This window comes from Heterocephalus glaber, unplaced genomic scaffold (genome assembly GCF_053883595.1).
Source record: "Heterocephalus glaber isolate CG9 unplaced genomic scaffold, H.glaber_assembly_v1.0 deba00001472, whole genome shotgun sequence".
NCBI lineage: Eukaryota > Metazoa > Chordata > Mammalia > Rodentia > Bathyergidae > Heterocephalus > Heterocephalus glaber.
In genome coordinates this window covers 92,687,977-92,715,010 of record NW_028258315.1, presented here as the reverse complement: position 1 = coordinate 92,715,010, position 27,034 = coordinate 92,687,977, and the positions used below count along the sequence as shown (strand labels likewise).

The 27,034-nt window shown below is 48.2% G+C and overlaps 2 protein-coding genes and 2 long non-coding RNA genes across 38 annotated transcripts in view; 2 read left to right on the top strand and 2 right to left on the bottom strand.

Annotated features, from left to right (window-relative positions):
- The window catches only part of Abhd6 (abhydrolase domain containing 6, acylglycerol lipase), a 48,931-nt gene extending 41,539 nt beyond the window's left edge, over positions 1 to 7,392 (bottom strand). For 16 of the 19 annotated variants that reach the window (XM_087181577.1, XM_087181578.1, XM_087181579.1 and 13 more), the window contains exons 1-4: positions 7,210 to 7,392; positions 6,897 to 7,017; positions 5,561 to 5,664; positions 2,607 to 3,478 (exon numbers count right to left, since the gene is read on the bottom strand). The gene's annotated coding sequence lies outside the window, so the exon portion shown is untranslated. The remainder of the gene's footprint in view (positions 1 to 2,606; positions 3,479 to 5,560; positions 5,665 to 6,896; positions 7,018 to 7,209) is intronic. The other 3 variants (XM_087181582.1, XM_087181584.1, XM_087181583.1) reach the window with 2 other exon arrangements.
- Positions 1,066 to 8,819, top strand: LOC110345710 (uncharacterized). The gene is made up of 2 exons (XR_002389248.2): positions 1,066 to 1,289; positions 7,587 to 8,819. It is a non-coding gene; the product is annotated as an uncharacterized LOC110345710 (long non-coding RNA).
- Positions 7,550 to 27,034, bottom strand: part of Mettl6 (methyltransferase 6, tRNA N3-cytidine) — a 67,361-nt gene continuing 47,876 nt past the window's right edge. For 9 of the 17 annotated variants that reach the window (XR_015439193.1, XR_015439194.1, XR_015439185.1 and 6 more), the window contains one exon: positions 9,741 to 17,703. Coding sequence is in view for 5 of the 17 variants with exons in the window: in XM_087181574.1 (XP_087037700.1) it covers positions 17,689 to 17,703 (15 nt within the window). In the remaining 12 variants the exon portion in view is untranslated. Of the gene's footprint in view, positions 7,697 to 9,740; positions 17,704 to 17,899; positions 17,971 to 21,161; positions 21,556 to 27,034 lie in introns of those variants that run through there. The other 8 variants (XR_015439184.1, XR_015439189.1, XR_015439191.1 and 5 more) reach the window with 5 other exon arrangements.
- On the top strand, positions 15,502 to 26,984 carry LOC147826487 (uncharacterized). Its single transcript, XR_015439201.1, has 2 exons — positions 15,502 to 15,685; positions 15,790 to 26,984. It is a non-coding gene; the product is annotated as an uncharacterized LOC147826487 (long non-coding RNA).

Below are 27,034 nucleotides of genomic sequence, written 5' to 3'. Positions count from 1 at the left end.
CACAGTGAAAGTGGATTTCCACTCCGGGCTGCTTGCTACTCTTGCTGTTCTTCCATCCAAAAGCCAAAGATAATCTCTGATCCCAAACTCTTGCTTCTAGGATAGGCCTGAACCAAGACCACTGCAAACCAAGGCCATTGATAAGGACAGGTGTTTTGTTCAGATAATGATATTTCATAATTTTAATCACACAAACTGATTCTCAGGCTCAATCTGGGTGTATAGATACTCAGAGAACTCAGAGCTCATAAAATTTAAAAGCTTAAAAAAACAGGTCAATTCTGTCTCTGTTTGTGACAAGGTCTCACTATGTAGTTTAGGCTGGGCTTGAATCACTGTAGCCTAGGCCGGCCTCAAACTTCCAGCCATCCTCCTGCCTCAGCCTCTCTAGTTCTGGGATGACAAGCGTGGCTTCCATTCTGTCTCTTATAATAAAGGCAAAGGATGGTTTAAGAGTTGAGAAAAGCTTTGTAGGCCTTTCTGAGTGCATGTGTGCACTCACTCACACACACCCACACTCACACACAGCACTAACTTTTGCTTCACCTGAACTCCCTTTCCCACTTCTAAGAAGAGGTGATGTGAGCTGTTTAATGATCTAACACAGCTTCTGTACTACAGTAGTGGTCAATTCCTGCTGCTTTTCATAATAGCTGGTGCTAATGGAAGGCTTCCATGCCCTGACACCTTTGCATTATTTTACTTAAGAATCACCATTGTCCTCTGAAGCAGGTACCAGTACCAATGCTGAAGCTCACAGGGTAAGGAATCTTGCCCGAGGCCAATAAGTGCTAGAGGGGAGGAGTGGGTCAAATCTGACTTTGTGGTAGAAAGCCCTTCCTGTGTTCTGAACAGAAATAAATATGCCATTACAACAGGGCACCAGGCTGGGCTACTCTTCCTGTGACAGGATGCAGCTCACTGAAGGAGTTTGTTGTGGCAGTGGCCAGAAATCTTGGGCCCACTCTTACTTCCATTTATCCCCTCACAGGTCTCTCTCTCCATCCTGGGCTGGGCCAGGCAGGTGGGCAGAGGGGCCCTGGAGAGCACTGTTGCTCCTGCCAGCAAAATTGCACCCAAGAGGCAAGACAGGTGCCTGCAACAGCACTTCCCAAATGTCACGGTGGAGCAGGAGATAAACCAGGGGAGTGGCCTGGAGGAGCTGGTGAGCTGCTCCTTGGGCAGGAGGAGTTAGACATCAGAGATTCCTGGGAGGGCACCCAGAGGAGGAAGCAGCAGAGGCAGACGTTGGGAAGAAGTGTGTCCACTTACTTGGGCTGCAGCAAAAGGTGTGTGTGCGTGTGTGCGTGTGTGTGTGCGCGCGCGAGGTGTCAGTCAGGGCCCAAGCCAAAGGGCCAGAGCAGCTGAGGCAGCCCAGGAAGTACTCCATTAGCCATCCCAGGGTCCCTCTTTTTTGTTTGTTTGTTCTTGGTACCGGTGATCGAACTCGGGTCCTCGTGCTTGCGAGGCAGGCAGCGGAACCACTGAACTAAATCCTGGCCCCTCAGGGTCCCTCTTGCATGCAGCCCCTGCACCTTCTAGCTGTGTGGGCTCAAGCGAGTCCCTTTTGCGCTCTGGGCCTCAGTCTCTATGACGACAGCAGGGAAGATCTCACACTGGTCTGAGAACTTCATTTATTGTTTCAAAATCTCTGTCTCAATGGTGCGGATTGAACACAGCACCTCACACATGCTGTCAAGCATCCTACTACTGAGCTACATCCCCCGCCCCAGCAGCTAATTTTAGAAAAATAAACTACTGCTAAGAACACAGGTTATTCGTTTCTGATTTCCCAGTATAAAAATGTTAAGTCAAAACTGGGTACAGGGCCGGGGATTTAGCTCAGTGGTTTCTCCGCCTGCCGCGCAAGCGCAAGGACCCGAGCTCGATCCCCAGCACCAAAAAAAACCAAAACAAAACTGGGTACAAAGCCCAGCCGTAGAGCGGTGAGACTCAGTATGAGGGCAGAGTCCCTGTGTCCTGGGAGAGGCCACCTGGAGGCCTCAGGTTCCTCCCGAACAGCAGGACAGAGGCAGCCAGCTCAGGGGCTGATCTGTAGGCAAGTCAGGCAGGTGATCTTTTCCTTTTCCCCAGTACTGGGGATTGAACCAGGGCCTCTGCACTAAGGTACATCCCAGGTCCTTTTTATTTTTAATTTTGAGACTGGGTCTTAAGTCATTAAATTACCCAGGTTGGGCCTGAATTTGCAATTCCCCTACCCCAGCCTCCCAGAGTGCTGGGATTACAGGGCATGCGTGAACCTCTCCAACTGTCGGGCGATCTTTTTATGGCCCGAAAGCAAGACCTGGAACCCGGCCCTCGCTTACTCCGCGGCACTCATCGTTAATCAGGAACTAGCCCGCACCCGGCCGCGGCCGGCTCCGGGGCATTTCCGAGAGGCGAAGGCCCCGCTGGGTTGCCGGTCCTCCGCCCCCGGCCGCCGGCGTAACTCAGCCGCCGCGCCTCTCCGCGGCCCGCCGCCTCCCCGTCCCGCCGCGGGCTCGGGTGCAAAGCCGCTCGCGCGCCGGCGCCCCGGGAGGGACGGGAGGGACGGGAGGGATGGGGGCCCCGGGCGCGGGCCGAGGGAGGCCTCCCGCCGCACTCACCTGGCCGCCTCGCCGCCCGCCGCGCAGCGCGCTCGCATTTCCGCGCCGCCGCTCCGCTCCTTAAAGGCGCGGGCCGGCCCGCGTCCTCCGACAGAAAAGCCGGCCCGCCCACCCAGCGAGCGCACAGTGGCGCGGGGCGTGGGTGGCGCCATTTCCCGGGCCGAGGCCAGAGTTGGCGGGCACTGTGTGCTGGAGCTGCTGGGCCTGGCACCCGCCTCGTGCGCCAGCCAGGAGAGTCAGAAGGGGGGGGGGAGCTCACAGGCAAGCAAAGGGACGCTGCCTCGGTGGTTTCATTTCATCCCCCAAAGCTGGCACGGAGGTTGGCTTCCTTTCTCAGAAGAAACGGGCCCAGGGAGGTGAGGGCCTCCCTAGGGGCTGTGCCTGGAAAGGACAGGACTGGCATTGCCTTCCAGGACCGCTAGGCCCCCAGATCCGGAAGGTCTTCAGCCACCACTAGTTAAATGCCCACTGCAGTCATTTCTTCCTACTAGGGACAGTTAAACTTCAGCCTGCCTTGGCCCTTCCTTCTGTTCTCCGTGTCTCGATTTATTGTATTATTTTATTTTTTGGAGTACCGGGGATCGCACTAGGGTCTTCACACTGATCTACATCCCCAACCCTTTAAAATTTTTAAAGTTTGGGCTCAAACTCTTACTCCTCCTATGTCAGTCTCCTGGAGTGCTGGTATTCCGGACATACACCATGGCAACAGGCTCCGTATCCCAATTTAGGCGTCACTTCCTCCAGGCTTCCTAAGCCCCTTCTGGGTTCACTCTCCACTGAGGCAGGAGGATCTCAAATTTGAGCCAAGGCTGGGCAACAATAAGAAGAGCTGGGGAGGTAGCTCAGCGTGAGAACCCTGGGTTCAATTCCTAGTATTGCAAAAAAGAAAAGTTACTGTTCGTTTGACAAACGTGTACTGTGCCCCCGTGGTGTGCTGTGTGGAGCTCTGTGTAGTGCGCAGACCCGGGGGCCTGTGCTGCAGCACCTGAGGCCTCCCACTGCAGACGCAGGACCACTGCTCAGGTGGACTCTCACCACTGCAAAATACTGCAAAGGCACCTCGGCCATGACAACCCGCTCTCTGGGCCCAGGCACCCTGGTGGAATTGGCCCAGTCCTGGGCTTTGTGAATGGGACGTGGACAGGAAGCCTGGAGACCCAGAAGGAAGGTAACTAAGGCCACTTCAAACACTCCTGTAAAGCCATCTCTGGCAGGGCTGCTGGATCTTGTCCAAGGCTGGGGCCAGTCTCCTGGGGCTGCAGCAGCGTCTTCCAAGCTGGTGGCCACCTCATCACTCAGACTTCAAGGCTGCATCGGAGTCACATCAGGGAACTGTTCCCACAGTTCTGGTGACAGTTTACTCAGAAGAGGCCGTGCTGCTTAGTCCTCCCTCACCAGCTTTCTCTCTCCTCACTGCCAAGCTGACACCTTTCCAAGCTGCTTCCACCAACATCCCTGGGGCAGCCCAGAGGGGCAGCAGGCAAGAAAACTCAGCTGCCTTCATCCCTGCCAGCCTCCCATGGCGCTGCAATCCCAGCCTGGAAGCTATCCACAGACTTCACCTGTGTTGAAAACTGGCAGCTTTTAGGGTTTTTCATTTTCTCCCTTCAAAGCCTTAAAAATGGGGGTAAGGGCATAGCCCAGTGGCAGGCCACATGCTTAGCTTATGTGAGGGTCTGTGTTTGTTTCCAAAACCAAAAGAAAAGACAAGGAAAATAAAAGGACATTAAAAATGGATAGTTCATCCTTTCTCTTAACTCATTGCCTGTGGTCCCTGTACTTCCAAGGAGCTGGAGTCTCTATATCCAGATTATCTCCTCTTACAGCTTTATTATTTCGATACCTAGTTGAAGCCCAGGGGTGAGTCACACCCTGCGTGACTCTTCACCTAATGGCTTATGAGCAGCTTAATTACCCCCAGTTTTACAGGAAAGCCAAGGAGGGGGGATGGGGACATGCAGGACCTCACCTCCAGCCCCCACCCGTCAGCAGTGTCCCGGAGCCCTGTCCCTGCGGAGTCAGGGACAGGTGGGTGGCCCAGGAGTCCCCCCTTTCCCGGTGGCATCTTTAGTCACCAGACAGAAACTCCTTATCTGCTGACAGGTCTCAGCCCAGCATCAGCAGGGAGTTTTGTAACCTCCCTGTAAAGCAGTAAGAATTTGTCAGTCACAACACGAGTAGACAAGTCACAGTGCAGTACAGGATCACAGAAGACTGAATGATTAGGACATGGTAACTTTCACCCTTACGGTATTGATTCCTTCATTGAAAATTCCAGTTGACCAACACTAGGCCAGTGAGTGTCCTGCTTGGGAAGAACAAGGAGAACTCTGAGGAAGAGACTTGAGTGACTGCTCTGATAAGCTCTAATCTTCCAAGAACCTTATTGAAAGTTGGAGGGCGAGGGAAATTTTCCAGATTAACCTGGACTTTTTCCCCTCTGTGATACTGGGGATACAGCCCAGGAAAGCTCTACCAATGAGCTACAGCCCCACGCTACCTCTTTAAAAAAACCTTTTTAAAAATTTTGAGACAGAGTGTTGCTAAATTTCCTAAGTGGGACTCAAACTTGCAATCCTCCTGCCTCAGCCTCCATAAATGCTGGGATAACATGCATGTGTCACCACACCCAGCTTAATCTGCATAGACTAAAACCAAGGATGGTTGCTACTCAAATGCTGAAGACAAAAACAGGTCAATTTAAACACAGATTTGGATCAAGAAGATGAATAAGAAAGGAACTGAGCATATGGAATGTTAACAGATGGCAGACCAGCAGCTTCCTATTTTACTGCATTATGCAGAAGGGACTCCTGTTTGTCAGGGTAGAACATCACAGAGAGAGACTGAGCTCAGAAAGAAAACTAGGGAAAGAGCCCTTGGTGATTTAAATTAGTTCCAATGACCAGATCACAGGGAGTTATAGCTCGGGGTACCAAAAGGATATTTACCTACGATCTCAGAAACATATTCAGTGATGTTTAAGAATTTATCCTAGAAGATTTTCATGACTGAAGGTCCCATTTCAAATAGGGAGGAAGACTCATAGACAAATCTAGAAACCAAGAGATATAGTGTTAATTATTGAATTAAAAGAAAAAAGGTCAACAGGGCATGGTGACACATGCCTATAATCCCAGCACATGGGAGGCTGAGGTGGGACAATCCTCATGAATTCAAGGCCATCTTGGGCTACAAAGTTGAGTTCAAAGCTCACCTGAACTACATAGGGAGACCCTGACTCAGGAAAAAGAGACAGAGAGAGAGAGGAAAAAATATGTGGGTGGAGCTGGTGTCAGCCCCACAACTGTGGCATGGGTTCACCATGAATGACTGTAACAAACTTGTAGCATACTTTATCACAGATACTAACATAAATAGATATGGAGGCTGTCGGAGGATATTATACACAAAACCTGTTTGCAGTAGGCTTTAGACAAAGCATTTTAGGATCTGTTTATGGACAGGATGAAATCTAGACTGCTAAATATCATAGTTCAGTGCATTCATGGGAGGTTAAGTAGCAGTAACCCAATTTTATTTAATCTGATAATATCAGGGTGGAAGCAATTTTCTAATGGATGCTCCAATTTTCTGTCCTTTAAATTAAAAAAAAAAAAGACTTAGATGAATATAAAGCTAGGCTTCTCATTAAGTCTTTATTTTCTGTATTTATTTTTTATGGTGCTGGGGATTGTACTTAGGGTCTTATGCTCTACCACTGTGTCACACTGCCCGCTCCTCATCAAATTTTAAATCTAGCAAAATGGGAAGAAACCTGGAATTCAAAATTATTTCAATAATTTGGAATATGCCAAAAATATGAGGGTGACATTTAACAGCCTCACCAACAAGCCTTTAAAATTCAAATTTATCTCAGCAAATCGATCAGATGCACCCTTCTCAAAACACCTCCACCCTGGATAAAATAGGTCTGGTCGGGTGTGTCCAAATGGGAGGAAGGGGCCATGAGAAAAAAATACATGTATGTGAATGCAGAGTCGTCCTAAGGCCGAATGTGTGTGTCACACTCACAGGCAATACGTACTGGAGACAAAAGCTCCAGTCGTCCCTTGGAGGAGCTGAGCCTGACAGCCCCACATTTAGCCAGGACCCAGGAACAGCCTATGTTAGCCCCCAGTGGGTAGCATTCCTGTACTCCACGCGCATGTACAGAGGACACTCGGGAAGGAAGCACGCAGGATCCTCACAGCTCATTACTCACCACATATGAGCTTTCTGGAACATAACAGAAGAGAGCAGATACCAGCTGAGCTCGCTACCTACCTAAAGTTCAAAAGCAGGACTCAGCCGAGGATGTAGCTCAGTGGTTCAGCCGCCTGCCTTGCAAGGGCAAGGTCCTGAGTTCGATCCCTGGTACCAAAAGCAGGACTCAATCTGCCCACCCCTGTGTAACAGAGGACATATCTTCATTCCCCTCCTGCACTGCTGCAAGGGAACTGGAATACTTCAGTCACCTGCTTTCTAATTTATTACTACTTCGTATTTTAATTTTCCCCCTGCTTCAGACCTCCCAATTGTGTTACCCTTGTCATTGTCATTTTTGGACTGACAACTTGCTTAGTTTTAGTATACTCACCAAGTTCTTCACTCTTTTCACTTCATTCCTTCTTCATGTGCTCATTGCAAGAGGCACTCCTGAAACATGGGAATTTAGAAAGATTAGCAGTGTCCAAAATGATAACTGGACGAATACTGCCAAAGAAAGCCAGTGTAGCTGCATTAATTCTAGTAACACAGACTAACAGAAAACCTTAGTAAGGATGGAAAGGATTGCTAGGTAATAGTAGAGAGTTCAATTCCCCAGGAAAATGTTAGTTTTAAATAAAAGAAAACAAGTCTAGAATTATTAAAGAGGTTGAGAAAATTTAAACCAGAGGAAAATCTTCAAGCCCAAATGGTCAAGAAGTAAGTGCTGCTACACTTTCATGGATTTAATCATTCCTTCTCTTACAGCGCTTCTGGAAAATGGGAAGAGTGAGAACGTGGGCCAACTCGCTGTGTGATGTCAGCTGACACCAATACAAGACTGCATCGTTATCACTCAGAAGTCAGTCAGAACGTAACTGTAAAAAGAGGAAATAAAATATTAGTATGTCAGCAGGCCACAGATCTAAGCATGATACATTGTAACCACATTGTAACCATGGCAGGTAATGGGTTTATCCCAGAATGCCAGGACAGTGGTGTTAGAAAATGTTTATCCCTAGAGTGGCCACATCAACATATTAAAGAACTATAATGTCTTAGTAGTTTCAAAATAATATTTTATACAATTCAACAACCCTTCATGGCAATAACTCAAAGTAAACTAAGAACAGAAAGCTCCCTTAACCAGTTGAAAAGCATCTACGAAAAACCTATAACAAATTTGTGCAGGAATGAAAAGTTAGAATCTTTGCTTTGAAATTAAAAACAGGACAACTGCAATCAAAATTTCAACAGAGCTTTTCAAGAAAGATAAAAAGCTTATTCTCAGATTCATACAACAGCAAAGGGCTAGGAAAAACCATTCCCAATGAAAAGTTTCATTTTCCCTATGGGGCACAGGCTCTGTTCTCCCGTCACTGGCTGAGGATCCAGAAACTGTTCCGTGATGGAAAAGTAGCAGACAAATACCTGGATTGAAGACATCCATGGCAGAAGGTGACAGGAAGCCAGCCCTGGAAGTGGTGCAGCCAGCTGGAGGGGCAGATGCTGTGTGACATTTTTATTGCATGAGGACCGTCCTAGGAAATTCTCAGTGGCACATGACTATGAAGAACCCAAAAGTGGAACGGCCCAGCCTTCAGAGAGCAAAATCACTTTGTACATTGGGACTCAAGTGCTCGTCTAGCTATTGAGCCACTTCAGAGAGACCTGAGAGAGCTCCTGAACACCTGCCGACATGTGCTTGACAAGTTTGGGACCAGCAGAAAGGACTGTGTTGTGGCTGTGTCTAGATATCCCCCCAGAGCCTCATACGGTCATAGGTGGGGCTTTAGAAGAGGTGACTGGATCTAGAATGTGAGACACTGGAATTGATTAATGATGCACGCTAGGCTCAAGGGCACTAGGATTAAGGCTGTGAGTGCTACCCGCCCTAAGTAGCCTGGATAAGATAAAAGGGGCAGGGAGACGCTGTTAAGTCCGCTTGCTGCTTGGCTACCTTTGGTCCCCCATGCACTATTGCCCCTCTGCCATGTGCCACCCTGCCTTGGGGCCAGCCGATTATGGATTGAAACCTCTACCAACTGTGTGCCAAAAAACCTTTCCCCTTTAACTTTGAGTGTTGGGTATTTTGTCTCAGCAAGGAGAGAAAAGTAACCAACACAGACTAGAAGGATAAAAAAAGCAAGCAGAAATGAATCTGCATTCTAGTTCCTTATTCAGACAGAAGGACAAGCCTCTGAAATACTCTCTTTGTGATCATGTAAGACTCAGGGTTAGAAAGTTGTGCTTAAGGGCCGGGGATTTAGCTCAGTGGTTCCAGCGCCTGCCTTGCAAGGGAAAGGTCCCAAGTTTGATCCCCGGTACCAAGAAAAAAAAACTAATAATAATAAAAAAATTTTAAAAAGAGAGTTGTGCTGATCACCTGCTCCATCCTTTGGTAAGGTGTGGTTCTAGCTACTGACGCATTACAGCTTTTGGGATCTCTGCAATATCCTGTGTGTTTGACTTAAAATTCCCAGTTTCATTTTAAAGAAAAAAATGTTAAAGACATCAAGACTTATCACAAAAGTATGGTAAGATCATGTGGTGCTCATGGAGAGACAGATAAAAATATCAGTGAGACACAAAACACATCCCAGAAACAGACTTGATGTGCAAGAGAAACAATTTATCACAGAGACCATGTTTGAGGTCACTGGGGAAAAGAGGCACGATTCATAGAATGTGCTAGAACAACTGAGTACTCACAGGGAAAAAGAATTAATGATTCTCTCACCCCCTCTCCCCAAAAAAGCCAATTCAAGATGGATTAAAGACTGAAATTTAAAAGGCAAAACATTAAACTTTTAGTTTGATAGTTGTTTTTTTTTTTGGTACCGGGGATCAAACTCAGGACCTTAATGCTTGTGAGGCAGGCATGGCACCACTGAGCTAAATCCCCAGCCCCAAACTTGAAACTTTTAGAAGATAATACAAGAGAATATCTTCAGGATCTTGGAGCCATTCTTAGGAATGGCTCTGGCACAATCAGGATTCATTCATACTCTCTCTCTCTCTCCCCCCACTCCACTCCTTCTGGTCTTGCTGTCCAGGCCAGCCTTGAACTTGCTCTGTAGCCCAGGCTGACCTTGAACTTCGGATCTTCCTGCCTCAGCCTCCTGAGTGCTGGGAATACAGGTGTGCACCACCACACCTGGCTAAGGTATTTCCTAATTGTGTACAGGGAACATTATTGAGAACCCTGGCCAGGAGTCTTGGTCTCCTATGAGGCAATACAATGCCAGCTAACAAGAACAAAGGAAGATGGAGCCGGGGACTTAGCTCAGTGGTTCTGCTGCCTGCCTCGAAACCGCAAGGACCGAGTTCAGGACACCCAGTATTTACTGATTACAAATGTGGGAAGAAGGTGAGCTTTCAAGACATCTAGTGATGGAATGCAGAGCATCTGGTGACAGTGGATATGCAAGCAGGGCTGTAAACAGGAGGAGGCACTGCTTATCTTGCTTGGAGAGAACAAAGGGTACTGGGACAGGGTCACAATTAACCAGCAACCCAGTGAGAAGCCATAATTCAGGGGAAAGGATTTTAATTGGGGCCAAGCTGACCTCAGCTGCACATTAACTCCGCAGATCCCTGCCACTTCACAGACCAGGGTCTTAGGTTTCCGTGGCAGCCACTGGGGGAAGGACTATACTCGCTCAGTCTGCCATCTGACATTTGCTCTCCTACTGATCAGATATCCACCTGTCTAAACTTCAGTTTTTTCATCTGTAAACAGGTGTACTTAGAGCTTTCTGGTCACTAGGACACAATACCTGACACTTACAACTTAAAACAGGGGAGATTTAATTTGCCTCATGGTTTTGGAGGATCTAGTCCCTGGTCAGCTGGCTCCAAGGCAGACACAGAAGGTGGAAGTGTGTCATGGAGCAAAGATGCTTAGTTCAGGGGGGCTGGGAAGCAGAGCAGGGGAACAGTGCCAGTGAGGAAGGGGCCAGGGAGCAGTACAGACCTCATGACCACACAGTCTCATCCAGAAGTGTGCTCATTAGTCTCCTGGGTGACTCTAAAGCCAATCAAGTTGACAAACTTAAATTGGGGGTGATGCTGGTGGTGGTGCCAACCTCACAGGATACTGAGAAGAGCAAGCTGAGAGGCGCATTCACAGGTCAGTACTCACGTGGCACAGAGTCGCGGGCATAACACCAGCTCCCAGCTCTCTTGCCCCACATAGTCGTGTTAACGGTGCTCAGCCCAGACTTAGAGGGCCTGAAAACTATCACTGAATGATTTAAGGTCAGTCATGGAAGAGACTGAAGACTACACATGCAAGTGTGGATCAGTGAGTGCAGGTCCTCAGGAGGTGCACATACGTGACTGCAGCACAGAGTTCCTGCTAAGAGACCTGCTTCTCCAAGGCTCCTTGCTGGATGCCCACAGGCTTCCTGTCAGCATCCATGTCACCCGGGTCCCTGCACGAAGGCTGCTCCCTCTCACCTGTCCCTGGCCTCTCTCCTGGGCCTTTGAAGCACCCCCCACGGGTCACTGAAACCACAGCTTGATGGAATGCTCAGCAATGCAGGCCACATTATGTCCATTAAGTCACAGGCTTTCTGACACTCCTAATTCATCAAAAGGATCATGAAGCCTCATTTGCTCCCTTCTCCTCTCTTCTCTGAGAGCGGGGGCCATGCGGGAGCTGGGTCGCACTCTCCACAGGACAGTCTGCTCACCCTTCAGGCGGTGGTCCTGGAGCCTGGGTTGGGGTTCTGGGGACTGGGCCAGGAGCAGGAGGAACCAAGTTTGGCCATCTCTTCCCAGTGCCCCAAAAGTGGCCAGGAACACCAGAGAGTCTGCAGTGGGATGGATGGTGGAACAGAGTAGAGGCGGGGCAGGCCACGCTGGCCGGTAAGGGGCTGGGGACACAAAGCTGCCACCTTGTCTGCTCCTTCGAGTTGTCCTCAAGGGGATCATTGTCACTTGAAGTCACAGGCAGGCAGATGGGCATGGCAACCGGTGAGCTTTCCTCTGTTGCCTTCTCAGGCTGGCACTGTGGTTTTCATGCATTATCCCATAAGTTCCCATCTTCACAGCAGCCACCGAGCCCGTCACTGCTTCATCACGTAACAATGACACCAAGCTTCAAGGTTGGGTCGCTTGCCCTGGGCCGCACAGCCCCTGGTGGGAGGAGGGAACTGCCGCCTAAATCTGCTCTTAACCCTGCAGCCCCAAGAGCTCCGCGTCCCCTCCTCTGCTCTGTGCAGGCTCCCACCGCTAGAGTGGCAGGTGATGGATTGTGTGCAGGGGACTTGGGAAATGGCTGCTGAGGTCTCTTCTTCCCAGGAACGCACCTCACCTGAGAGTGGGTATCCCAGTGTGGCTGCATTTGAACCCAGCCTGGCTGGAGAAGAGTGGGTAACCAGGGAAACACAGCTTTTGCTGACTTTTGCCTCTGATCTCTGAGGGTTAATTTTTTTTTTTTCTGGTATCGGGGATCGAACTCAGGACCTTGTGTTTGCCAGGCAGGCACAGCGCCACTGAGCTACATCCCCGGCCCTTCTGAGGGTTAATTTTAAATACAGCTTCGGGACTTTGTGCCACAATTACACATGATCTCTCTAAGGCAGGGCAGAATAATGGGTGGGAATAGAAATTTCCTCTCTGGCAGCCCTCAACCTGCCATTTACTGAGGGGACACTCTGTCAGGGTTACCCTCTCTGGGTCCCGGTTTACTAGTACTTACCCCTTGAATTTCTTCCAAATATTATTAAATTCTTTGTTAATTTTATTTAATTTTTTTGAGACAGGGTGTCACAGCGTAGCCCAGGTTGGTCTTGAACTCCCAAGTGCTGGAATTACAGGCGTGTGCTGCCATGTTAAATTCTTAAATTCCCTAGCACCGAGAAAAAATGTCTTAAGCAGAATGAATGCTGGCTGTGATTATTCCTCTCCCTTCTCTCGGCTCCTGTTCTCCGCCGTGCCCAACACGAGGGTGATACCTCCCTCCTGTCTGCAGGGGATTTCTGATTTAGCACTGAGGCCTGGGAAGCCTGGAAACTCCCAGCCTTCACCACATGGGGATGGTTGGTTGCCCTCCCCAGCACTGTACCTACAGAAGTTGTAATAGCCCAGACTAGATGGTGGCCAGGGGGATGCAAGATGGTGTGAGCCCAACTTTTCTGCAGATAATTCAAGATCCTGACTGCTTTGTGGCCACCGGATAAAGAGCAATAGCTCAGACACAGAAAAACCAGTGAAGCCAAAGGCAAGTCCCACTCATTGGCAGAAACCTTCTTACTCACCTTGGTGTTGCTGGAACAGAATTCATGGGGCTGTATGATCAATAAAGAAATGAGGTTCACTTTGGCTCACAGTTGAGGAGGCTGCAGAGTCCAAACTCAGGGAGCTGCATCTGGCAGGGGCCTTGTGCTGCTTCAGTTGAGTGGGAGATGGAACGGGAAATGAGGCAGAAAGGCTTGGGTCCCCCTCCGTGACCTAATCACCTCTTGAAGGCCCCACCATCTCTCAAGCCCATCTCAACCTGAGCTTCAGAGGGAACAAACTGTATTCAAACCATAGTGCTCCCTGCACCAGTTGGAGGGTGAACTGTTCAGTGACTTAACACCAGATCTCCTAAACACCTCCATGCAAAAACACCGTCCCGCCTCAGGCCAGGAGCTGCTTGTTCCAACAAATTCAGGGCTCACGTCTTCAGACCACAGGTTAGGAACGACACTGGTTTGCATCTAAGTCAGTTGGAGGCGACTTTGCCCCAGGCCTTCCCTTTGGAGGGGAAGCCCCGTCCTGAGAGTGGGGCGCCCGCCCACCTGTGAGTCCGGATTGGTTGAGGAATGTCTCCTGCTCAAACCTGCTCTCCTCACCCTGCCTTCACCAGTGGGAGGGTTTAAATGGATCGACGGTGTCCAACGCCGACCAGGCGCTCACACGCTGGTGCCCAACCGTCCTGGCTGTGCCTCTCATTGCTGTGAGGCCTGGGGCGGGCCTTAACCTGGGTGCCAGCTTGGGAGCCCACTCTGAGGTCCGTTTCCGGTACATGGAGGGTCCTGAGGCATGAAGGACCTGACTCGGTGCCTGAAGCCACTGCTGCCTCGTAACTGCTGTGGTCCAGCAGAAGCGCCCCCAAATCATCCTGGGCAGGAAGAGCAAGCACTGGGTCAGTGTCGGCCACAGTCTGCTTCCGGTGTCTCAGAGTCAGCCTGCCACACGGGGCATGCAGGGCACTGTTTGAGAAATTCACAGATCCACGCCTGAGAGCACCCTTGCCCCCAGGGCGCCCCTTCCAGTCCTGCAGATCCTCAGACCACCGCAGACTGAGGGAGACTGAATGAGCCCTGGTTCAGATCGAAGGAGAAACGGAGTCGGGCTGCAAAGTCCTTGTGTCACCGTGGGCTGGGTCCTGGATCAGAAGAACAGTGCTATACAGGGCGTCACTGAAACAGTTGGTGACTAAAATAAGATCTGCGGGTTGGGGAACCACGGGGCAGCATTGCTAAACCTGCTTGCTGGTTTTCATAGGCTCTGTGGGAAGACGCGCTTGTTCTTGAGAAAGAAACTCTGAAGTATTCGATGGTAAAGAGTTAACAATGTGTCCAACCTACTCGTAAATGGAAAAAAGCAGTAAGTGTATAGGGAACTAATGAAAAAGGAAACATGGCGAAATATTCTTTGTAGATTCTGAGTAGAGGGCATGAATTCTTTATACTATTTTTTTTTTTTTGCTATTTTTAGGCGCATGTGAGGTTATCTTAGAATAGAAATGAAGCATGAACAAATACAATGAAGCCCTAAAACTAGGGAGCCCTGGGGAGACGCGCAGTCAGCTGCTCGGCCTCGGTCGTCCCAGGAGAGGAGCGGGCTCCTCGTCGGCCAGAAGGGGGCGCTGGTGCCTCCGCGTCCCCCTGGGGCCCCTCCCCTACGCTGTGTGAGCCCCTGAGCGGTGTCACAGATCCGCAGACCCCGGAGCTGAGACAGGGGGCCAGACAAAGACAGAGATAGCCAGCTGAGACGCGACACGCCCGCCGGCCTGGTTTCACTCTGAGCCAGTAACTCCGGCCTCTGTGGTGGAGAGCCGCCGCTGCTGCTGCTGCGGCTGGAGAGCAGAAAGCAGGTACCAAAGAGAGAAGGTCCCCAGAAGCGGAACACAGATGCAGCGGGCACTAGAGAGCACGCAGGAGGCCCCAGAGACCGGACCTCAGACGCGGAGATTGCATCTCATAAACCTGATGAAGAACAGCAATATCACAAAAAACGTGCACAAACCCCAAATGCGTAAAGGAGAGCTGCTCATCACACTCCCCACAGGGCTAAGACGGCCCCATACGACGGACGGACGGACGGACGGACGGCAAACCAGGGATCGCTGAGCACTCGCCCCCGAGCCTTCCCTTCCTTCCTTGACGCCGGCCCGGGTGCCCTGAGCGTTCCCTGGCTTTCAATAAACCTCTGCTTTCGGAGTCTAACTCGAGTCTCGCTTCCGGTTCTTCCAAACACTTAAAAAGGAGGGTCTGAGGGACGGACCAGCAGACAACGCCAGGGCAGGATCAGGGTGCGGTGAGACCGGGCCAAGTGCAAGGGCAGGGTTGGATGTGTCTTTAAGAAGCTCATACTTTGTTTGCAAAGGATTTTTCCTGCATACATTTTGATTTTTATAAAATATTGCATTAAATTATTTGCCTTGAGTACTGAGCTGTTTGGAGCTCCCCAACTCTCGGTTCCTCATACTGGGTTGGAGATGCCCATACCATACTTTTCTGATGAAAATACTGTACTTTAGCCGAAGGTAGCTGGCTGGGCGTCTCAGTAGCTGCGCTGGACGATGCAGGAAGCGATCTTCGTGTTTACCCACTTGATACAACAAAACACGTGCGTCAAAATGTAAATGGGTGAGTTTTACCTACATTATGCAGAGTGTTACATGTTGTGTATTTATAATTTTTGTGTGTATTTATAATTTTAAAAAAATGTTTTCTTTCAATTTTTCTTGTAGAATTAGCCCAATTCAGTACATCACATGAAAATTCACTTTTACAACTTTGGGAGGAGGTTGAAAGTGAGTCATCAGATGAGTCGGCTACCAAGGATGACTTGGATCATGTAAGCCAAAGTAGTTAGCAAGATAGGACAGATAGAGAAGTACAGAATAAAGGCCTTGATTCAGATGGGGAAGAAAACAGTAACGTAAATAAACATTTGACTAGTCAAAATGCTACTAAATGGTCATGTATACCTGAATGATCCAACATTAGAACTAAATCAGAAAATGTTATTGGGCTCTTGCCAGGGGTGAAACCTATTGGACAGAATGCCAACACCATGATTCAATGTTGAAAATTATTTGTAATGGACGATATGCTACAAGATGTTTGAAATACACTAATAATGAAATACAACATTCTATATGCATCAATAGTAATGCTCAAAAATATGTTTACCATAATACCTCACTATATGAACTAAAAGGCTTTTTTTTTTTTTGGTACTGGGGATCAAACTTGGGTCCTTGTGTTTGCGAGGCAGGGGGCAGAACCACTGAGGTAAATCCCCAGCCCTGAACTGAAAGTCTTCATAGCAGGACTTTATCATTCTAATTTTCAGAATTAAAGGATTTATAACAAAGTGACAGATGTGGTGTTGAGATCTGAGAACAATAATGACACTCAAGAAATTTGGTTTCCTTCAAAATTGCCTATGTTTTGACAACAAAAAGACCTGCCAAGAAAGAAAAAAATCCAACAATTTGGGTGCTATTCATTCATTTGTTGAAAGCTTTGTTTTGAACTGTCAATCAATCAATACACCATCTGAATTCATGACAGTTGACGAGCAACTTGTATCATTTCATGGTTGTTGAAGCTTCTGGCAATACATGCCAAGTAAACCTTCCAAATATGGTATAAAAATATATGCCCCGGTAGCTGGGAAGACATTTTACACCTGGAATTTAGAAATTTATCCTGGAACTCAGCCACCAGGTCTTTATTCCTGCAGTAATGTCCCACTGGAGTCCCCCGTCCCGGCCTGGCGGATGGAATGATGTGCTCAGTGCAGCACTCCCAGCTCAGTCTCAGGTGGGCCGTGACGTGTGAGGCCACAAGGCCTCTGGGGACCTGTTAAGAAAGGCCTGGCACCCTCACGACAGCCTCTGAGGTCACCTCACCTTCTTATCTCCAACGCCCGGTAGGTCCCATCCCCCTCTGGACAGGGGATGGCTAGCCTTCCCTTGCACAGTTCACACTGAAGGCAAAATGTTACCCAACTGAGTGCCCCTGAGGGCCGGCACTGCGCCAAATTTGCTCTTTAGTTATAAACTCACTACATCTCACAGCACAGTGAGGTGGGAGCTATGAAAAGCCAAAACACAGACACAGAGAGGTTTAGTTGTTTTCCAAGGTGGAAGTGCATATGCCTTAGCCTCCATCCAAACACTGTGAACCTACGTGGTCTTTTCCTTCTGGGATCACCTTTGGACATGTCTGAAGATATTGGCTGTCACAAAGAAGGGCAGGAGATACGCCAACAACTAGTGGGCAGTGGCCAGGGAAGCTACTAAACATCCTACAATGTCCAGAACAGCCCCCAACTACAATCACCTGGCGCTGTGTCAGGGTGCTATACTCTATTTTTTGTTTTTGTTTTTTTTTTTGGTTCCGGGGATCGAACTCAGATCCTTCCGCTTGCACCGCAGGCAGCGAAACCACTGAGCCAAATCCCCGGCCCCAGGGTGCTATACTCTTAACACACAACTGAGACAATCGGCTTATCAAGGGCAAAGGCTTACTCGGCTCAGTTTTGGAGGACTCAGCCCATGGTTGGTTGGCTGTGTTTCTTCTGGGCCTGTGGTGAAGTCGGCACATCATGGTGGGAGCTCACGGTAGAAGAAAGCTGCCTACCTCAGGTTGGGCTGTGAGACAGAGAAGAAGAAAGTAACAGAAGTACCATAATCCCCTTTGATGGCATGTCCCCAGCAACCTGAAGCCTCCCACTCAGCCCCACCTCTGAGGTTCCACCACCTCCCAGTAGTACTGGGCCTGTACCACAGCCCATCACTGCAGAGGAGCTGGTCCCAAGTCCCCAGGGTTTGCCATAGGCTTTCTCACAAAATTGTCCTTGACAGAGTTGTATCCTGACAGTTTTATGGTTCAGATCTTCATTATCTTCCTGCCCAAATCTGTAAAAGTCATTTAACTTGGGCTGTGCCATGACCTGGATGGAACAAGTCATTGAACTTTTTTATGCCTCATCTTTCTCACATGTAATATGGGGCTAATGTGCACGTACATCATCTTCCTGGGATGTCAGATATCAAAATTACCTCATGCACATGAGCAGTTGGACAGTACCTGCTGTGAGCTATGGTCAGGAAGTGCTGAGGGTGTCTCACAGACACCAGAAGGTAGGAAGTAAAATGTCGGTGACAGCCCAGGTCCACACACAACAGGCATGACTGATACCCTGGACAGGCTTCCTACTGATTAGATTCTGTGGCCTGTATCATTACTCCTCACATAACTCAGGCCTGCTGTACAGGCATGCTGTTCTGCCTCCCTTACAACTAAGGGAACTGAGGCACAGACAGGAAGGACCTGCCTGGGTCACCCAGCCGGGAAATGGCAGAGCTGACCTCCGAGCTTGGGTCCTATCTAACACCAATGCCTGTGCTTATTCTTGGCCCCCTCAGTCTTTCTTGGAGCGGCCCCATCAGTTTTCAGAATTGTGGTGACTGAGGGGCAAGGGGCTCCAGGCATCTCCCCACAGTCAGTGTGGGGCAAGTCCTCCCTCCTCCAGGGCAAACATTGCTCTCCAATCTTCCCAGACTGTGAGGGGCTCCAGGCAGAGACAAGGCCCCCTTTTGGTACTGAAGCTGGAACCCAGGGCCTGTGCCTGCGAGGAGCCCAATGTACCTCCCAGCAGGCTAGGTGCAGAAGAGAGCAGCCTCCAGAAGTGGAAGCCAAGTGCAATCTCTCAGCCTCCTCCAGGGCTGTATTTGAAGTCCCAGAAATTTTTGTAGAGTGTCAATTGGCCCCTTAATGTCCCTTCTGCTCTTTGGTCTTGTTTTCTTTTTTTCAGTATTAGATATTGAACCCAGGGCCTTCCAAGTGAACCACATCCCGTACATTTTTATTTTTTATTTTTCACACAGGAACTTGCTAAATTGCCTGAGCTTGGCTCAAACTTGCGATCCAGAGTGCTGGGATTATAGGGGTGCACTGCCACACCAAGCCCCCTTTGCCTATTTGCAATGACCCTGAGACTAAGCTGCAGCTCTAGCCATGCCCTAGATCTTTCTGTGGGCAGATGGAGTGAAACTATGCCAGGCTGTGCCCAGAGCAGATTTTCAGCAGGCTTAGCAAAGGCATAGAAAGTCCAGGTTCTCTGAGGTCATTGAGGGATCAGGCCAATGGGACTCCATAGCTCTGTTTCCAGCTCCCAAGAATGAACAGGGATTTGCAGATGTAGACCCAGGACTTGGGAGAAGATGCCTGGAATTGCAGAGTGGGAATGTTCCTGCGTGTGGTGAGTGCTCAGGAGCGGCACCTGGACAGGTGACCTGATGAAGGAGGAGTTACAGCCCCACTGGTCCAGAGCGGGGTTTCTGATTCTGCCTCAATCCGCTAAGGGCTCAGTGCTTTCCACAGTGGCTGGCCAAAGCTCATGGGGTTCAAAATGGTCAGATTTGGGTTCAAATCCAAGCTTTGTGCTCTTAAACTATAAAAGGGGGTAAGAGTATATAATATAATAGGGGGTAACAACCTCTTAGGACAAGAAATAAGGGCTGGATTAGGCTTGTAGGTCAGTGATAGAATGCTTTGCAAACATGCATGAGCTCCTGGGTTGATCACCAGCAGTGCAAATGCATAAATGGATGAATGGGGGGGGGGGAATGTAGAGACCTGGCACATGTCCTAGGTGCACGGATGCAGTCTATCTGCCTCTCCCTCCTTGTGCCGGGCTTAACAGTGGCTTTGAATGTGCATGTGTGGATCTCACTGAGCCCGGCATGGAAGTTTTGATGACTTAGTAGCCCTTCCACATGACTGAATTGGTAGTATGAAGAAAGAGTAGAGGGGGGGACATAGGCAGCAGGAAATGTTCTTTAAGATGCAATGTGACATCCACTTGCTTTCTGGAAGTTCGAGTACAGGCATAACACAAAAGCGTGTGATCACCTCTTGACTCAGAAGAAATACAGACAGAATGGTATGCCTTTCTCCATTTCTTTATCTCACTGCCCTCTCTCCTTTTGCTTGTTAATCTCTAGCACACAGAGTCTCTTTCTGTTCCTCCAACACTAAGGCGCCTTCCAGTCTCAGGGCTTGGCACCTGCTGCTCCCTCTGCCTGGAGCGCTGTCCCTTGATCTTCATATGAATTCCTCCTGATAACCATTCATGTTTCAATCAAATGGCCCCTTCTCAAGTCCCCTCCGTGCAAGGACAGTAGTTCTCCTCTCCTTCTCCACCATGATACTCCTTTTAATTTGTTTCATAGCACTGATCAGGTCTTGAAATTGTCTCATTTTTCCATTTTTATGAGTCGACTACCTGTTTCCTGCCACTGAAAGTGAGCCCAAGACGGCAGGGACTCTGTTCCCCTATTATGATCCCAAAATCTGGACATCATGACTGTTATTTACGGTGCTGGGCGTGGAACCAAGGGCCTCATGGAGACCCCACCCGGACCCCACCGGCATTATTTAAATATATACTCCTCAGCTTTGCTGGCTGGCTGTCCACGGCAACTGTCTCTTTGACTCTGGTCTCTGCCTCTGGCTTCAAGTCTGACCTTGCCATTCCCCTGCTCAGCATCCTTTCAGGACAAAACCTAACTCCTTATCTATCTGCCGCCATCCTCTCTTTACCGGTCATTTCTTCCTGACCTGAGGTTTCCTGGTTGGTCATCTTTCTCATCCACTCTCCCCACACACTGATTTCTGTCTCTAGGCCTTTGGCTCTGCAGTGCCCCTTCCTGGAGCCCCCCCCCCCCCCCCGGCACGAAGGCACACTCCATCCCTAACGTTCATCACACAGGTGACCTCTTCCAGGGGCCCCAAACTGTTCTCCCAACCATTCTCCCAGCTGAGTGGCGCTTTTATTCGCTTGTCTTTTGTAGGGCACAGGGAAAGGGGACGTTGCTAGGACTTCTGCAGTGAGTCCTAGTCTCCTGCGAGCCACGGCAGCACAAGGTGAATTAACTTATTATACAGGAAAGGTAGAAAAATGAGACTTAGAGAAGAAGTTGAGCTTTGGGTCTGATCAGTGCTGCTCCGGGCAGCAAAGATGAAAGCCCCTTTATTCCCGGTCTTTATTCAGTACATGAGGAGAAACAAATGTAACAAATGAGTCGGGACAGCGTTCAGTAGATAGGGAGAAGCAGATGTAACAGAGGACTGGAGAGGGGGCGGAATTCCTAAATCAATGAGGAACTATTCAGATGAAGATTTTGTTCCTCCCAGGATGTCTTCGGCTGGTGTAATCTTGTCCTGCAGCCTCACAGCATCACCAGATCATTGAGGTCTCACTTGTGACCAGAGGCCAAAATGGAGTTATGTCTGGGAATGCCATAGCTGGCCTGTAGGCAGGAGAACTAGGCCTAACCAAATGGTTTTTCCCCAAAATTATGTAGCATCGTTCCCAACAGTCTTTCTGTCTGCCCATGAGAGTGCAGCGGCTCAGAGGCCCTTGTCACCCATACAGGTTGTGTAATGTCACAGGTGAGGGCTGGTCCAGGCTTTGGTGGGTTCCAGGTGGTACACACCTGTGACATAAGCACAGGGGACACGGTCAGTCCTTTCTTGTCCCTTGATCTTAAAGAGATAGCCTTAGTTATAAGGCGAGCTGCTTAGGATGGTATTTCAGAGGCTGAGACGCTTTGGTAGGCCCCTGTGCTGGTCTGTTTTCCGTCCCTGTACAAAATCCCCTGAGATAACAACTGAAAAGGAGGAAAGCTTCATCTTTCTCGTGGTTATCAAGGTTTCAGTCCACGGTTGCTTGGTCCTGTCACTCGGGTGTTTGACAAGGCACATGTGGCAAAGGAAGCTGTTCCCCTTCCCGCAAAGCAGGAAACAAGGAAACCAGGCTCCTCATGTCCATTCAGGGCACCACCACACGACTGCCTGCCTCTAGGCCGCACCTCCTAAAGGGTTCCAGCCTCTCTTTATGCCAGGGCTTGTCAGCCAAGCCTGCAACACATGGGCCTTTGGAGGACATCAAAGACCCAGACCATAAAACCGCCTCAAACAAGTTTCCCTTCCCAAGGGCACAGGAAGGATCAGGCAGCGGTGACTGTCAGGGCTGGCTTTCAGCCCAAGCGCCTGTCCTGCTCTTGGTCCTGACAGAGGCCTGCCGGGACAGTGCAGAGCCTTACACCCGCCAGGCCCTAGAGACCATGGGCTGCGGGTACACTGTGAGGGGCAGGGCACATCAAATAGTTCCATGTGGGTGACCCACAGCACGTGAGCCAAGAGAGGCGCCAGCTAGAGTTTGCCTGTGGGTCACAGGAGGCCAGCAGAACACAAGTGACAGTCCCTGGCCCACAGCAGTCAGAAGCAGGAGCCCCAGCTGCAGAGTAGGGATCGCTAGGGAATGGTGGGCTGCGGCAAGCAGAAGAGCCATGTTCTTTCCAGCAGCTTCCCGATTATTACGCTCTTGTCTAGGCTCCCGGTGCTTCTGGGGTGCAGCTCTTGATATTTACGTGATGTATCTAGATAATTTAAGTGTTGGCAACTAAATAAAAACTTTAACAAAATATGTATCTGAGCCAGCTATGGTGGCACACATCTATAATCCTGGCACTCAGGAGGCCGAGGCAGGAGATTGTGAATTTGAGGCCAGCCTGGGCTACATAGGGAATCAAGCTCAAACCGCACTGCTTTGTTTTATTTATTTATTTTTCCCTGTGCCAGGAATTGAACTCAGGACCTTGTGCTTGCCAGGCCCTGTACTGCTTTGTGAGACTCTGTCTCAAAATAGAATAGATCTGTGTGTGTGTGTACACATATATCTCAGTAGGTCAAATGAAACAGCAATCATTTCAATGGAGTCCAGGGGCTGGGTTTGTGGTGTCTATATTAGAAATCAACTGTCACATGGCTGGGTAATGACAGCAGTAAGAGCTGACATCTGAGCTGGGAGCCGTGATGCACACCTGTAATGCCAGCTTCTTTGGGAGGCTGAGGGAGGAGGATCATAAGTTCAAGGCTGCTTAGAGGAAGTTAATGAGACCCTGTCTCAAAATTAAAAATTAAAGGGTGGCTGGGGATTTAGCTCAGTGGCGCCACACCTGCCTTGTAAGTGCAAGGTCCTGAGTTCAATCCCCGGGACAAAAAAAAAAAAAAAAAAAAATTAAAGGGATGGGAGGTAGCTCAATGGTAGAACACCCCTGGTGATATCCCCAGTACCACCAAAAACCAAACCAAACCAAAACAAAAAAAGGCTGGCACAGGTTTCCTGGGTTCAAGTCCCCATATGTTGCCCCTCTTATGGGTCATTTTAAGCATCAGAAACTCTGTGACAAGGGACTATGCTCCTTCCGATGGCATGGGCTTCAGTCCCTGGGTCAGGGCATCAACACATGGGCCCCAGGCTCGGTCTTCTTTCACACATGAAAAGTGCTCCAGGCCCTCAGAGGTCTCTAGAACTGAAGACCTTTATCTCCCATGCCATGCCAGTGCCTTTTGGTTCTGAGAATCTTGCCCAGACACATGTGTGGTTATTCTTCTGAGTTTCTTGGTATATGGAGAGAGCTTCATAAGCTACAGCCTCAAGTATACAGGGATCTTATCTGTCTTATCCTTTTCTTTATGTCCATCACAAGGCAAGTATTTCTCTCATAGTAGGTGTGCAATAGGCATTTCTAGTTGATGGAGTCAGTGATCCTCTTTTTCTCTTTCATTTTAGAGGAAGTCAGACATTTCATTTTACATCAGAGAGGATTGTCCTAACTGGGCTCTGTGACTGCTAACAGTGTAAGACAGGAGGGGAGCAAGGAGTGCCCTCTAGGACCACTCCCCTCAAAACTCCCAAATAAACATTCAAACACTTTGCAAACAGAGTGGACACGCTGTTTTCAAGGTCCTGGCAGGGAAAGCAGTTGAGTCCTGCTGAGGTGCAGTAAACCTGTACTGGAGTCCTTCACACGTATCAGTACTTTCGCTGGTGGGCTTCACCCTGCCAAGGTGGTGCTGTTCTCTGAATGGTCCAGTTTTTGTTGGTGGTGGTTCTTTAATTATTATTATTTTTGTTTGACTTACAAAACCTTTGCTGACTCAAGAAATTGTATATGTGGTTGTTATGGCTGTGCCTAGTTGTCCCCCAAACCCTCATGCAGTCATAGGTGGGTCTTTTCAGAGGTGGCTGGATCTAGGGTGTGTGATCCTGGGATTAAGTGTGTGATGGTGGAATTAAGGGTGTGTGATTACTAAATTAGTCCACAGATTGGTTTGGCATAGTTCTGGGTGTGGCTAATAGGAAGGCTCATCCTGAGTGTGGGTGGCACCACCCAAAAGGCAGGTAGCCTGGAGGGGATGATAAAGGGGAGAGGCAGGCTGCTGCTGCTGTTTCCTCACTACTTCACTGCTTTGCTGGCCTCCTACCTTCTGCCTGCCATGAACTGTTTCTCCTCTGCGACACCCCTCTGCCATGCCAGCCTGCCACGGAGCCAGCCAACTATGGAATGAAACCTCTACAAACTGTGAGGTAAATAAACCCTTCCTCCTTTAACTTTGGGTGTTAGGTATTGTGTCTCAGCAATGAGAAAAGTAAGTAAGAGAGTGGTTTTTATGACTCTGCCATAAAGAAGGATAAATTTGAGTCATTTGTTGGAAAATGGATGCACCTTGAAACCATAATGTTAAGTGAAAGAAATCAGAAACACAAGGTTAAATATTGTATGGCTTCTCTTACATGAGAAACCCAAAGTATAAACAAATTATAAAACAAATAAAGGATAGATAATAAAAAATAGGGAGATAGAACTTCCACAAAATGGAAGAGGAATTTGAGGGGGAGGGGATGGTAAGGGGAATTTTAAAAAGAATTAAGATGTGTTATATACATGTATCAACTCCCCGTGATCAATGTAATCATCATGTACTGCAAACATGTACTAGTAAAAAAAATTTTTAAAAATCATACTACCTAGAAAAAAAGAAATTATATATTTTGTTTTGTTTTTTTGGTACTGGGGATTGAACTTGGGTCCTTGTGCTTGAGAGGCAGGAGACAGAACCAGAGATAAATCCCTGGCCCAAGAAATTATATTTTTAAAAAATATCTGGACTATAGAAATGTTAAAGAAAAAGAGAAAATATAATCCATAATTTCATCACCATCTACAATCAGTAATTTTCATATTATAGCCATGTTTTTTGTTTTGTTCAACTATATTCTTTTATGTAGATAAGGTTATCCTGGATGTATGTAGTAATCTTATATTCTGAGATAACATCCAGTGTCCTACTTCCTTAAAACCTTTCCATAAACTTCATTTGTAGGGACTACATATAATTTCATCTGCTGGTAGGACTGGAATTTGATTAATTATTCCCTGAATATGGGAATTTGGGAATATTAGGAGTGTTTTCCATGTTCTCAAAACAGTGCTGGAGTGGACCAGTTAACATATAATAGGCTTTTTTTCCCCCTGGAGCACGGGTAATATATTAAGAATTTTCTCTTGCCTCCATTTGTCCAAATAATTAGAATTAGTCTGGTCTGTACAATCATAATCCATCTACTCAGTTATCATCAGCAAATCTCTTTTCCTGAGGGCTTCCCATGTAACAGGCATTCTGCCTGGAGGCTGGCATTCCAGTAATATGGGGACCTCATTTGCTGGTGAACTAGTATGGAATAAGAAGTATGGTAACATTTGGTATTATTATCGGGTTCCCACCAAACAGTCTGATACTTCTTCCAGGAAGAATAAGGAATATGAAAAGTAACACAAAACAGATGATGTTTCTCCATTCCTGTAAGGATGGAAACTTGCTATTTGGGGGTGGAAGTGGAGCTCCTCTTGTACTGGGCCTGTCATGAGTCACAGTACATTTTTTAGTAATTCCAGTTCAACTGGAGCAAATGCAATCACGTAAAATCAAACGTACAGGGAAAGGTGTTTTAGTCACTTTTCCTGTTGCTGAGACAAAAATACCTGCACCTGTAACTTTTTTTTTTTCTTAAATTCTTTTATTGGTACATTTTAGGTATACAACACAATTACATTTCTCATTGGGAATTGTACCTTTACATGATGCATCTTGGTTCTTATTTCCTCCCCATTCCTAGCCCTCCCTTCACCCCCTCCACCCTTCCCTATTTACAAAGACTTTATTTCCATTTTTGCCATTTCTCAGCATTTTTCCTTTTCTTTCTTTCCTTTCCCCTGCCCCTCCCCTACCCCTACCCCTTTGGAACTCTTCTTCCTATTTTGCATTATCGATTATTCATTCTAATCATTGGTACATTTTAGGTATACAATATAATGACATTCATCATTGGAAATTTGCACCTTGACATAGTCTCTCTTGGTTCTTATTTTTCACCCTTGCCCAGCCCTCCCTTCAACCCCTCCATTCCTCCCTATTTACAAAGATTTTGTTCCTATTTTTCCATTTTCTCATATTAATCCCATTCCCTTCTTTCCTTTCCCCTACCCCTCCCACCTCCTTCCCCTTTGCCCCTTTTCTTCCTATTTCACATTACCTATCATACATTTTAGTCCCTATTTACACTTTCAGTTTCTCACACCAGAGAAACTATTCGATATTTACACGTGTGTCCTATTTATTTCACTTAAGAGTATCGCCTCAATGTGCATCCATTTAGCTATAAATGTCTCCAATTTCACATTTTTTATGGCTGAGTAGTACTCCATTTTATTAAAAAAACCACATTTTCTTTATCCAATCTCCAGTTGATGGGCATTTGGGCTGTTTCCAAGTTTTAACTATCACAAACGGTGCTGCTATGAACATGGGCGCACATATATCGCTGTGGTATGATTCTTTTAATTCTTTGGGGAAGATCCTCAGCAGTGGAATAGCGGGGTCAAATGGGACTTCCAGTCCTAGTTCTTTGAGGTATCTCCATACTGATTTCCACAGTGGTTGCACCAGTCTACACTCCCACCAGCAGTGGAGCAGGGTTCCTCTTTCCCCATAGCCCTGCCAGCATTTGTTATTGGTTGATTTCATGATAGCAGCTATTCTTTCTGGGGTGAGGTGGAATCTCAGCGT